Source organism: Schistosoma mansoni, chromosome 1 (assembly GCF_000237925.1).
Source record: "Schistosoma mansoni strain Puerto Rico chromosome 1, complete genome".
In the NCBI taxonomy this organism is placed as follows: domain Eukaryota; kingdom Metazoa; phylum Platyhelminthes; class Trematoda; order Strigeidida; family Schistosomatidae; genus Schistosoma; species Schistosoma mansoni.
The window spans coordinates 41,656,962-41,669,848 of NC_031495.1; the positions used below are offsets into that span (position 1 = coordinate 41,656,962).

The following is a 12,887-nucleotide window of genomic DNA, read 5'->3' on the forward strand; positions in this document are numbered from 1 at the left end:
ATGGTAACCTAGGCCATTCGTTTTTACTGCCTTGAACCATAATATTATTCTATAGAATGATGACACAACTGAACAGATAAATTCCACATACACAAGAAAACAAAAAAGAAAAACACCACAAATCAGGAAAAGTAAATTTTAATGATTTTCTTGATTACCAAATTTGATAGATTGAACATAAAAATAAACTAATCAATTAGTAGTAGTAAATATTAAGAATTTACATTTTAAATCAATCTAGCGAAGATATCCGTATAATCTTATGACATTCACGGTCGAGTGATTTTTTTTTCTTTTTTTTAGAAAAAAAACACAGATACACATAAAAATATTTATGATTACAGTGTAGAATAAAAAAAGAAGGCTATATACTAGAAATTGGGATTTCTACAAAAGATTTGTACTGAGAAAAACCCACAAATCACTACAGGACAAACAAATTATATATATATATATATATATATATACATATATATATATATGGTTGAGTTATATTAGCTGTGATTAGTAGTAAAAATATTTTGTTTTGGGTTATTTATTACTCACTTTGTTTTTGTGCCAATATTCCTAAAAGAGGATCATAAGATTATAATTATTTATTATTATGTATTATGTGCTAGTCTTATAATGGAGTGATAATTAAATGATTACTTAGTATAATTTCTTAACTAATAAGTTACATGTTTCTAAACACATCAGTCAGTCACAACGTAGAACTTTGTACGTACATACATCAGTTCAAGCTGCCATACCACATTAGCACAGAGATGAAGCTGTCGATTCAAATCCCATAGTGGTAGAAGTAGTAAGAGTATAAGCATTATGTGAAAGATAAGGGTTTGAAGATGTTATTGAAGGAGTATAATACAGTGAAATAAATTTGGAAAGAGAAAAAGAATAGGGACATACGGAATTCAGAGGATTAGAATTTGGTAGAACACAAAGAGTGGATGCACCTTCGCCATTGCAAACGATTTTGAGCCATGTCATTCTAAACACATAATCTATAGTCTACCAAAGTTTAGGTAATCCAGTAGTATCTATAACCCTTATAGAAGTTTAACATGAAGTTGAGAAAATATATTTGTACTTGGTTACTGAGTTGTACTTTATTACTACACTAGAATATATAACATAAAACTATCAAAAAGGATAAAACAAAAGAAAATTGAAAGTATATGGACACGTTTCATTGGATTCACACAATGAAATATATGAAATTCAGTGCAATTCTATAGACAAGTTAAGATTCAGAAATCCAGCTTTGAGCTAAACTTGTAGTGTAAAAGGACTAGAAATATAACTCATGATTTAATGGTTGAAACTCGTATACTTGAACTATCAAGACATTTGCCTATGGAAGAATAAATAGAAAAATGTTACCAAATTTACGGCTACATTTAATAACAAACCTCAACTCTATAGTACACCAATAAAATATACTTAAAACATCTAGGAATATCTTTTTGAATGTACTAAATAACAATAGATTGATAGAAACCAATATTTCCTTAACAATAACAGACATTTATATATGTACACGCGATAAGCTGTTAACTCCTTGAATGATCGTCAACCGATTTTATCATAAGATATGGCTATGACTATATGAATCTAACTATCAAACGTATGTGTTAACTAAAAGCAACGACTGTTCACACTAGTATTAAAAATATGAGCTTCTCAAACAACTTTTCCTTGTCAAAGTTAAAAACACTTATATACCCGTACACCCAGAAATATTAATTTCATTAGTTGGGTAACGAAAATAATACATTTTGTTGCCTTGGTTGGTTTAGATTACCTTAATAAATACAGTGCATTGTGAACACATACAAATTAATATGTGCTTGATAAAACGACAATTTTTCTATCCGAGTTTTGTTTCGTGCTGAACGAATCTGAGCTATGTGTGACACATGTGCATAATAGTTTGTTTGATCAGGATTTTACCATGATTACTTGACTACAGAGCAATCGATTCAAATTGTGAAGTTACTCATTTGAACAAGCTAGTAAGAACACATGGAACAGTTAAATGAAGCAGAACGATACCAAGTAAACAAGTGACAAACAGATGCATAATATTAAAATTTCCACTGAGCAACAGGATGAGCGGAATCCATTTGAGCAATACTAGAAGTAAGTACACTATCAATTTACGAAGATGTAATGTTGATTAGATCATACTAACTTTTTAAATAATCTTATCTTCGAATACACATAAATGGCCTACAACTATAACAATGTCAACAAAAGCTTATCCCTTAAGTGAATTAATTTTGTGCAATCTATCATCAATTGATTCGATTTTACAGAAAGAATTCGTTGAGTAACTAGGAAAGGCTTATTTGAAAATCATTGTTTTATGCACTTTGCTGCCAAACAAAACTTCTAATTGCTCTATAACCTTGATTTCCGAAATATTATCAAACTTCACTTATTTGCTTTTGACGGCATCAAAAGTACGGAGTTTTATATTTTAGTAACATCTGTCTTTTAGCAACTACAGTGTGTTGTCTTGTTTGTTACTTTTTTAAAACTTGACATATTTAGGAGTTCGAATATGAATACAGTAAGAGTAAAAAACCTCTTCACTGACACACACGAGTTAACAAGAGGCATTCAGTCTAACCAATAACTTGTGATCAAAACGCAACAACACAACATTTCAAGCCATCACAAGGAAGTAAATTTTGATTACTGAGAAAAGAAATGATGTTTCAACAGCGAATTACAAACACAGGAATGTACTTTTGAACAAATGTGTATTACTGCTGCAGCCTTGCTTCACAGAGTATAAACTACTCAAAATGGAGATTATAACAAACTCTTAGTATTGAAGATGATTTAACAAAAGAAATAGTGATAAAAACTGAATTTACTGGATTATTCATTCCGCCACGTGGGAGACGATTTGAATGACCATGTACGCCGCTAGAATGACTGTAACTGAAAATTATCAGAAATAAAAATAAAAAAAGGAAATTAGTCAATACAATTTTAATTGTATACGAAAATGAAGAATATTACACAACTACAACGGCAGATGGTTGAGTGATTGTAACGACAATTTGTAGATCAACAGGATATTTTGAAGACAATTTTTCGTGAATTTAGTAAACAAAGTATTGACTATTTTGAATGATAAGTTAGGACCAAATATGCAATTAAACAGTTTACATACAAATATAATAATTATTGCATGAAAACTGATGACAATTTTTAAACAAATTAAATATGTGCAAACAGAAAGCATAGACAAAGCACTTAGATACGAATTAAACAATATGGGGCTTTCTTTTTAATATTCTATGCAAATTCCTAAATAACGCTACCGAAGAAATTGTAAATCAAAGGTTAAGAAATGAGGTGCAGAAAACAGTTACTGCAGCCAAACTGAATGAGATTTTCTACAATCGTCCGACAATGAAAACTATCAACAAAGACAAGTTGCCTGAATTCGTTACATCTATGTGTATTTGTCAATTTAACTGCTCTTGCCGAGCCAGTTATATAAGAGCATATAATTCAGCAAGGCTATCGTCACATGTTGGAACACCATATATCCATCTTGGTTGAACAAAGGACAGGTAACAGTGATTAAGAGTTCTATTCTCGATCGCTTGGTGGACACAGGAGATTTAAGTGACTTGAATAATGCTTCTAAGATAATCCACTATATTCCATCAAATTTATTACAGGGCTTACGAGTTCGTCTTTTGCATACTGCTGAAGCGATCAGAATCCACTTTCACAAATCTAACCTTTGGATCCAGAAGAAGTCTGCACAAACACTCTTCCTACCTTGGCCATCAGTATAAGAGTGAGTTTTGATAAACAAACAATTTTCTAATTTCTTTCACTTTGTGTTTTTACGTAATCTCAACAACCGTCTCTCGATTCTCACATAGATACTATAATACTGACCTTTCATCAAAGAAATTTGCTAATTCTTTTGATATACTATGTAATGAAGCAACTAACTTTTCAAATAATTACTTCCGTTATTATAATCCTCTTTTTTTCCAATTACTCAACATTATTTTAGAATCACTGTAGCATTACATAATTATTACGTAACTTAATTACTTGATGAGGATTATTTTATTGTTGTAAATCATATAAATGTTAATCTAGAGGTACGAAGAAAAACTAATTGAAAAGGAATTTGTTCGTTCATCTTTTTTCTAAATTTTAAAATGGGAATTTTTATTGTTCTGTGCATTGATGGAGGGTTATTCAAAGTCTAAATCAAGCAAACTTGGATAGGCAGCCAACACTGTTCTTTGTGTAAGGAATTTACCATGAAATATAAAAAGGTCTGTATACTACTTATTACGTTCCACTTCATTTAACAAACCTTTAAAAAAACATTACAAACTGTTAGCGTTTAGCTTTCATACATATAATAACAGTATGGTTTAGTTCGATCCAGTGTCTAAGGATGGATGAGTGATCAAATATCTCTTTGGATCATATAAGGGAAACGGAATGAATCCCAAGCGTACGCTGTATGTTTAGAGAACAGTTGATCTAGTGCTTTAAAGCAGAACCTGCTTGATACTATAACATATAGTTTGACCGATAGCAATGTCCTGGTGAGCAAATAATTTAATAATGTTCACAAAAAATTATTGTTTCAAGAAACCTCAGATAATTTCTCAGATAAAAAGGAATTATAAATATATATCAAAAAGTTATTTCGAATTCACATCAAGCTGATATTGTCAGATATTTACTCAAAGTTTAACAAAATGACTAATAAATTTTTTAAGATTGTTTCGATATGATTTAATTTGCGTACGGGGAAATACAAATAATCATAATAAGGTCAGTCAGTCAGTCACAACATAGAACTTCGTACGTACGTACGTACATCAGTTCAAGTTGCCATACCACATCAACACAGAGATGTAGTTGCCGATTCAAATCCCATAGTGGTAGAAGTAGTAAGAGTATAAACAGTAATCCGAAAGATTAGGGTTTGAAGATGTTATTCACGGAGTATAATCCAGTGAAATAAATTTGAAGTGAGTAAAAAAAAAACTGGATTACTTATTTCAACACAAGAGAGCACAACTGAAAAGGAAGGCATTAGTAAGAACTATACGAGATGACAAATTAGAATACAGGAAAACAGAATTTAACCTTATGTACCAAAGGTCAGTGAATAGGTTTAACGGAACGCGACATCTACGTCTTCTCTCTCTCTCTCTCTCTCTCTCTCTCTCTATATATATATATATATATATATATATATATATATATATATATATGTCATGCAACTAAACCTTCTATTTTATGTAAAATGAAATTACAAAACATATAATAGGAAAAAATAATAATTTTCAAAAACAATGAAATTCCACAAAAACATTTACACTAACTTATCAGAATTGCTACGTTGAACAAGACCTCCATGCAACATCATTCCATTTACACCTCCGCCTAATCGAGAGTAACGCCCAGATCCAGTTTTCTTTTCGAAACGCAAAGAGCTATGTCGTACTATGTTAGGCTTCATATTAGTACCCGATACTGATCCAGTGGAATTGAGACACTTCATACTTGTAGGAGATATAGGGATAATCTTACTTGACACATTTGAATTAGATGTAGGCACCGTGGTTAACAATTCAGTAGGTGATGCTGGTGTATCAGTATTAGCTTTAATACACTAATTAAATGGAGAATAATAAACAAAAATGAATGAATCAAAGTCTGTCAGATATGTAACTTCTTATACAAAGACGCATCTATTAGATAGTAGTTATTTATTTTTGAAAGTTAGGAAGCAGACTAACGATTACATTGAGATCAATGTGTCATTTTTAATGATCTTTGACAAAATGGCACTAATAGTAAACACCACCAAATATCTATTTGACAGGTACACACACTACAACAAGTTTGACTATGAAATGTATCGGTGAAATTTCAACAATTGACAGAAGTACAGAAGAAAAAATTTAACAAACAGGGAGAAATTAAGATAAACACGAAATATTTAGAAAAACAGATGCACCCATGCAATTATAGTTGATCATAAGAATCTAAGGAACTTAAATAAAGATTTTTAGAATTATGAGCACCCCATACAGAAAGTTAACATTCGTCTAAACAGATCGAACCAATATTAGCAAACATCTTTCACTGACATTTTCTCATCGTAGTTAGTCTTCCAATCTTGGACTCAAAAGACGACTAAATCACTAACACTCGGCTTAAACCCTTGCATCTCAGTCAGTCATCTACGTTGTAGGATCAAGCACATATATCCATCGGTCCAAGTTGCCAGACTTCATTAGCACAACAACATGAACACCAAATTCATAGAAGTAGTTGATTCTATCGTGATAATATATAAAAGTGAGACTGCATATAAAAATATAGTACAGGAAGAAAGGAAGATATGAAGCAGTTTTAATTTCATAGTTTAAGCGAAGACAGAGATTGTATACACCTACGCCATTGTGATCGATTCTCAGCCATGTCACACAGAGTCTCCAACCATTGGTTACGATAGTCACGCGAACCTCAACCAAGTAGTTTGCATCTACCAATATGGCTCAGACTAGAAGTTAGTGACTTCAATGACTGGTGTCACATTTTGGTTTGGTCACCTCTAACTTTCCTTCGTCCGTCTTCAATACTAGTCAGCATTTTGCGTCGTGGTAATCGGTGTTCAGGCATACGTAACACGTGGCCTAACCATCTCAGTCGATGAAGACTTACAACCTCATCAACTGATTTTACAACATTTACTAATACCCCTCGTCTAACCTCACTACTACTTATCCGATGATCCCAGCAGATGTGAGCAATATTTCTGAGGCATCCATGGTCAAATACTAGTAACTTACAAGTATCTTCTCCTAATGGCCACGTTAACAGCTGTAAAGTAGAACAGAACAAACTTCTGCACAGTATACTCGTCTCCTAATTGATAGACGGATATCTCGCTTTCGTCATAGATGACGTAAGTCAGCAAATCAGAACGAGTTTTCTGAATCTGTGCACACACTTCGTCAGACACCAACACATTAGGGTTGATCAGACTTCCAAGATAAGTAAAGCTGTTAACGCGTTAGACTACTTCACTCCCTATTCTTAGTTCAGGTGTTGACGCCGGCCAGTCCTGAAGCAACAATTTTCATTTAGAGGAGGAGAAACGCATCCCAAATATCCTTGCATTGTTGCTCAGTGCTACCAAAACACTTTGCATTTTGTCAGCGTCTTCACCAAGCAGGATAATGTTATCCGTGTATTCTAAATCGATAAGTAGACCTCTTGGAAAGAGATCAGTTCCTAAAAATTCAGTCAACGAGAACATTATTTCCAGCAGTAGGTCTATGATGAAGTTAGACAAAAATGGAGATAGTGGACAGCCTTATCGGACACTATTTGAGGTTGCGAAATCAGTTGACAGCTCTCCATAAGCTCTCACTCGATTGGTAGTGCTCGAGTAAATAGCCTTCAGAAGGTTTATGTACTTCTGAGTTACACCTTTCAATGACAGACAACTGCCATAGAACCTCTCTTTGCTTCTAGCTTTAAAATAGCCCAGTAAATGTTTTGATCATACATTAGCATTAATTTGAAAACAAATTTTACCGGATAGTAATCTTTATGTACGAAATAATTACTTATTCGATAGAACACGAGCTCTTAACTAGAAATTGTATGCCTATCTAGGGTTGATTGTTAAGATATTTTAACAATATTCTGATCAAAAATGACCCTCTGATCAGAGCGATTGAAGAAGAGTTATTGTTCGTTTATATTAATGAATAATAACATCTATTTATAACTCTAACGTGCAAAACCAATACAACAGTATTTACAGTAAGAGTGTAAATGTTCAATATTACATATAAGAACTCTCGTCTAAATTAGAACGAATAGTTTCACAGTATTTATTACAGTTTTTAAAATTTTATCAGATGAACCTCCCAAACTGGGATGTTACAGAAAACTAATCACTCGTAACTTTCTATTCATCTGCGCTATATGTTATATTTTCTATCAACTGAAAAAAGCGCTTTTTATGGAATTCTTAGTAATACACGCAAAATAATTATTGCAAAACTAAACAACAAACCTCAAATTGTTGTTTGCCTTGTTTCCTTTCTGAATCTGAGATAGACTGAGTATTCGAATGAATCATTGGAGCACCTGAATTACTTGAGGATATATTTCTTTCATCTTTATCATACACTGGTTCTTTATTTCCACTGGTCCATACAGATTCTTCATTATTTTCAATCGATGTACTCAAATCCACTTCAGAATCTGATCTACATATATTGTTCTGACCATTTTCTGATTGGTGCGGTGTCGGTGTCCCACTGAACAAAAGTTAATCCGAAAGTAATTATTCCAGATAATAAAAAACATGTAGTGCGAAAAATGAAACCAACAGAAGAATAGGATTGTAGAGGATTGATTATTATATGGGGTAGTTCAAATAGTAAAGATGACTCAATAATCTAGATACACATTTTTCGACTGGCTTCTGGGTTTGAGTCCACTTCATTTGCTTTAAATAAAGTAAATCAATCATACAACAGGCTTTGCTCATTAGGTGAGCTTTAAATTATGAAGTACGAAGTTACATATTCGTGTTGAATTTTACTAGTTTAGCTACATTAGAAAATAAAGTTTCGTCAATGATGTTAAGCAATAGGACCCTCAAAAATGCACTAGTACAAGTGAGTGCAAGGAGGGACTACGATACCTTTCTATGTATCAACGTCTTTGTATTCTCTTATAAAAAAAGTACTCACCATAACTTCCGATTCGGCAGGGGTATTATAGAGCAAGTATGAACAAAAAATGAACATCTGTTGCCTAAACTGTGTTGGTTGATGAAGAGGTTTTATTTGGATGTGTTGAAGAACAGTGATATCAAAAACCATTATTGTATATAGGCTCTAAGCTTGTAAAGAAATCGGTAGAGTATCGACCACCTTCTATCGCCGAAATGCATTTAGTGACGTTACTCGATGGCTTTCCAGTTTAGATCAACAAGTTAAAGGGATGGAAGGCAGTTCTCTAAGGAAGCAATCTGTTTCCGTTTAGGCATTCGCGCAGTATCGTACAACTCATGACAACAACAATAAAAAGCCGTTAAGAGGAAAAAACAAAGATGTCTTTGATATTCATATGGAATACAAAGAGTCCAAGAATTACACTTTTTGGATTAGTTAGTTGAGAGTGAAAATATAAAAAAATAATGCTAGCTTCGTTATGTTGATTATTACCATGAGAAAATCGAATAAAATTGTACACTTTTATCATAAAAAGGAAAAAAACCTGAAGATTGAAAATGAGATCACTTTCTATTGCATTATTTGTCATAAGATAGGGAACGGTTGATCGTGAATGCTTAAGTGGCCAACACATAGTGTCATATTTTTTCACCAACTAAACATGAAGTATGGATAACAACACACTTCAATCTAATGCTATTTACATACATTAGTTTGGATAGTATCACTTCCAAGTATACTCTAATATTCTCTAGTCAGTTGCAGCTGTCCAAACATACTTTCTTGCTTTTGAGGCCTACATATTCCCTCGCGTACACCTTGCCGGAATACTTCTCATCAAACTATATTCCTATTGTTTAGTCTTTTTGTCATTACCATAGATACGATTATTCAAGCTTCTTTGGTTAATTTCATCTCAACATGTTGATTTGAATTGCAGCAAATTTAGTCGACGCATATTTGTGCGATGATCAATGATTTTCATAATTGAGTGATTGATTATTTATTAACATTATTCCCTTAAAAAATATGTTGAGCATAATCTGAAAAATGATTGTAAATGTCAATAAAATACTGTTTAGACACACGAAACGAGAAAACTTGATGAGAAAGATTCGTTAGAGAGAAAAATAAAGTTAGGATTACGAGGTACTATATATATATATATATATATATATATATATATATATATATATATATATTTAAAAATATAAAACTGACCTTGGACAGAATTTCTCGAAAATATTGTCTCTCCATTGGTCTTGAAATTCATCATTTTTTTTAGTTATACTGCGGACACAGCTTGGATTATCAGAGAGCATTGGATTTATTGTAGAATCTTTAACTTCATATGAAGTGATTGCTGTTGTGTCGGAACTTCCGATATTAGACGAATCACTGATAATTGTTGAAGTAGATGAAGATATGCTAGTCGTAGATTTTGCCCGTAATTTATCAACAATATCACTGATACTTTTCACTGAAGATTTACGGGGAAACTGCTGTTGCTGTTGTGACGATTGTGAACATTGTACTGAAACAGACGAATTGGACTGTAGTGAAATTGGATGAAGAATGGATTGTGAAAAGTTTTCAGTATTAGGGGCTGTATAGCCTGAAACTGAATCGGACGGGAATAAAGAATTGTCATCAGTATTATTTGCCACACCATTGACATTTGCACTGTACACAGCTACATTTATTGTATCTACGCCTTCTAAATTGGGATCGTTAGAACTTGGATACAAATTTTCAACAATAGCTAAACTGGATTCATCAGATTTTTCTGGAGATTGAGAATCTGGTGTATCCCTGTATGATGAAATGCTTTCTTGTATTTGCTGAAGTGTGGTAGACAGCATTCCAACTGACTTGTCCCCACTTGCGTCCGATAAAGGTATACTTGGTAAACAGCCTGTGGTTGTACTTTTCTTTTTAGGGATCTTGTAGCCTTTAATTAAACCGGATGAAGAACTAACAACACTTACAGAAGCTGGATTTGCAGTGCATACTGAACTGGAGGATATATAATTGAGAGTGTTACTTTGTTGAACAGGTTGAGATTTACTTGTGGGAATATGTGAAACACGAGGTAAATTAGGTGCTGTGTGCAATGATGGACAAGGTGTTTTACGTGATGTGTTACTGTTGGTGGGTGGATCTGAACTAGTAGGAGGAAGTAGGGGGGAAGGTATAAATGCAGGATCACTTGAGGTACCTGAATTAGAATAAGCAGACTGAGAGTTATTAGACTGCTTCGAAGTTTCTGGATTGCGTTTGCGCTTGTCACCGCTTACTAAGGGTGAAGTCGATGTAGAAAACAACCTCTTGGAAACAATCATATCATCACTCCCGGAACCAATTCCAACACCAGTCCCAAGCGGATTAGAATTAAGTGCAGAAACCTTCTTTTTTGATGATGAGTTGGGGGACATCGAAATACAGTTACTATACAAATTGGGAGTTGTACCTGATCCCGTTTGATTATCTTTCGGTACATCAGAAGATGGTGGTCGGGAAACACGGTTTATTTTCATCAGCTTCGGTATATTTGAAGTGTCAGCTGTTTCTTGTACCTGGTTGTAAGTATTACTATTTGGAATGAAGGAAAAATGAGTCTTCTCTGTGAAGCCATGACCTAGACGGCGCTTACGTTCTTTTTTCACTAAGACAGAACCATGGCCAACTAATTTATTCGTACTTTTGATTTGTTTTAAACCAGAGTTGTTAAGTACAAGAGGAGTAATTGCTGACTGATTAGGAACTCCAGAAGCCCCAGTAGTAACACTAGTAGTGGTAATTGAGGCGTCAGAACCACTTATTGAAGAGTTGGCAAGCTGAAGCATTTGTAACATGTATGCTGATGGTTTGCCCTCTACGGAACGTTTTTTACGTTTTTTAACGGATGACAAAGATTGAGTTGGGGGAACTGTACCTCCAGAGTCCGACGTATTAATAGGGGTCGAATTCGATTGGACAGATTGGATTTTGTTGTAATTATCTACTTCATTCTGACTAAAGTTTACTCTTGCTTTAGGAGTTGAGCTTCCAAAAGAACTATCTTACATGATAATTGGTGAGATACATACTAGTTATGCGTTCGATAGCTCGTTCTAAATTCGAGTTTGATGATATCATTGTTGTCACAGGAAAATTCGAAACTGGATTGGTATTAGTAACTGCCAGGCTACCAGACTGCAATAGGTTTACAGACACTCCAGATTTAGGACTTGTTAATGAAGAACCGCTTGAAAACGACAAGGAATTGGAGGACGATATATTACCGACCGGGACATCGAACATTGAACCGGGGTTATCGTCGAAGTCATAAACTGACTTACTGGGATTAGGAGTTTGCATGCTGATACTTTGCACTGTAGATGCTACCGTACTCTGTTGGACATATGGCAGTGAACTAGAAGAGAAATTTGAATTTGCTTGATTAAAAGTAGGGCGCTGGTAGGCTCCTGATAATGAGATACTGGTAGTCGGTAAAACGGTGTCAACACGTTGGTGCTTTGTAGTGGGATAGTTAGAATATACACTGGGAACAGGTGTATTACCTTTTTGACTACTAATGCATCGGAAACTACCTTCTACCGTCCCCCGACGCCTTTTACGAGGTTTTTTAGGATTACTTGTGGGGTTAACAGTTACACTAGTTTGACTGTTCTTTAAGCTTGCATGTTTGGTACGGCCAGTATTGGGTGTGATTAAACTGGAGTTACGAACGGAAGGGTATTGGGAACTATTTGGAGTAAGGTTTGGTGCATCTGAACTAGGGGGTTGAGAGTTATTGGATAACATCATGCCAGGAAGTCGACTATTAGAAACGTTTATAATGCCCGCAGCGGAAGTAAGGGGACTATTTTGAAGATTTGTTAAAGAATGACTGGTATTGTAGTGGTGACGATCTGTCATACTAGATGGAGACACCAAAGGAATGGAAGTAGAAAGTGAATCTTCGTTTAAAAGATTAACAAGCATAGATCCGCTTGTTGATGGAGCTCTGGAGTTATCACTAACCGGTGAGGCTAACAGTAAGAAAAAACAACATTTTGTTATCAGCAGTGTGAATATAGAGATAAAAACTAGAAACTCCAAACCAACCTC

The 12,887-nt window shown here is 34.1% G+C and overlaps 1 protein-coding gene across 1 annotated transcript in view; it reads right to left on the bottom strand.

Annotated features, from left to right (window-relative positions):
* Positions 1–2,790: 2,790 nt before the first annotated feature.
* The window catches only part of Smp_144520 (hypothetical protein), a gene marked incomplete at its 5' end in the record, with an annotated part of 32,355 nt that continues 22,258 nt past the window's right edge, over positions 2,791–12,887 (bottom strand). The window contains 5 exon segments of the mRNA XM_018794462.1: positions 2,791–2,952; positions 5,391–5,680; positions 8,105–8,351; positions 9,996–11,830; positions 11,835–12,808. Coding sequence (XP_018648873.1) covers positions 2,805–2,952; positions 5,391–5,680; positions 8,105–8,351; positions 9,996–11,830; positions 11,835–12,808 — 3,494 coding nt within the window. The 3' untranslated portion in view covers positions 2,791–2,804.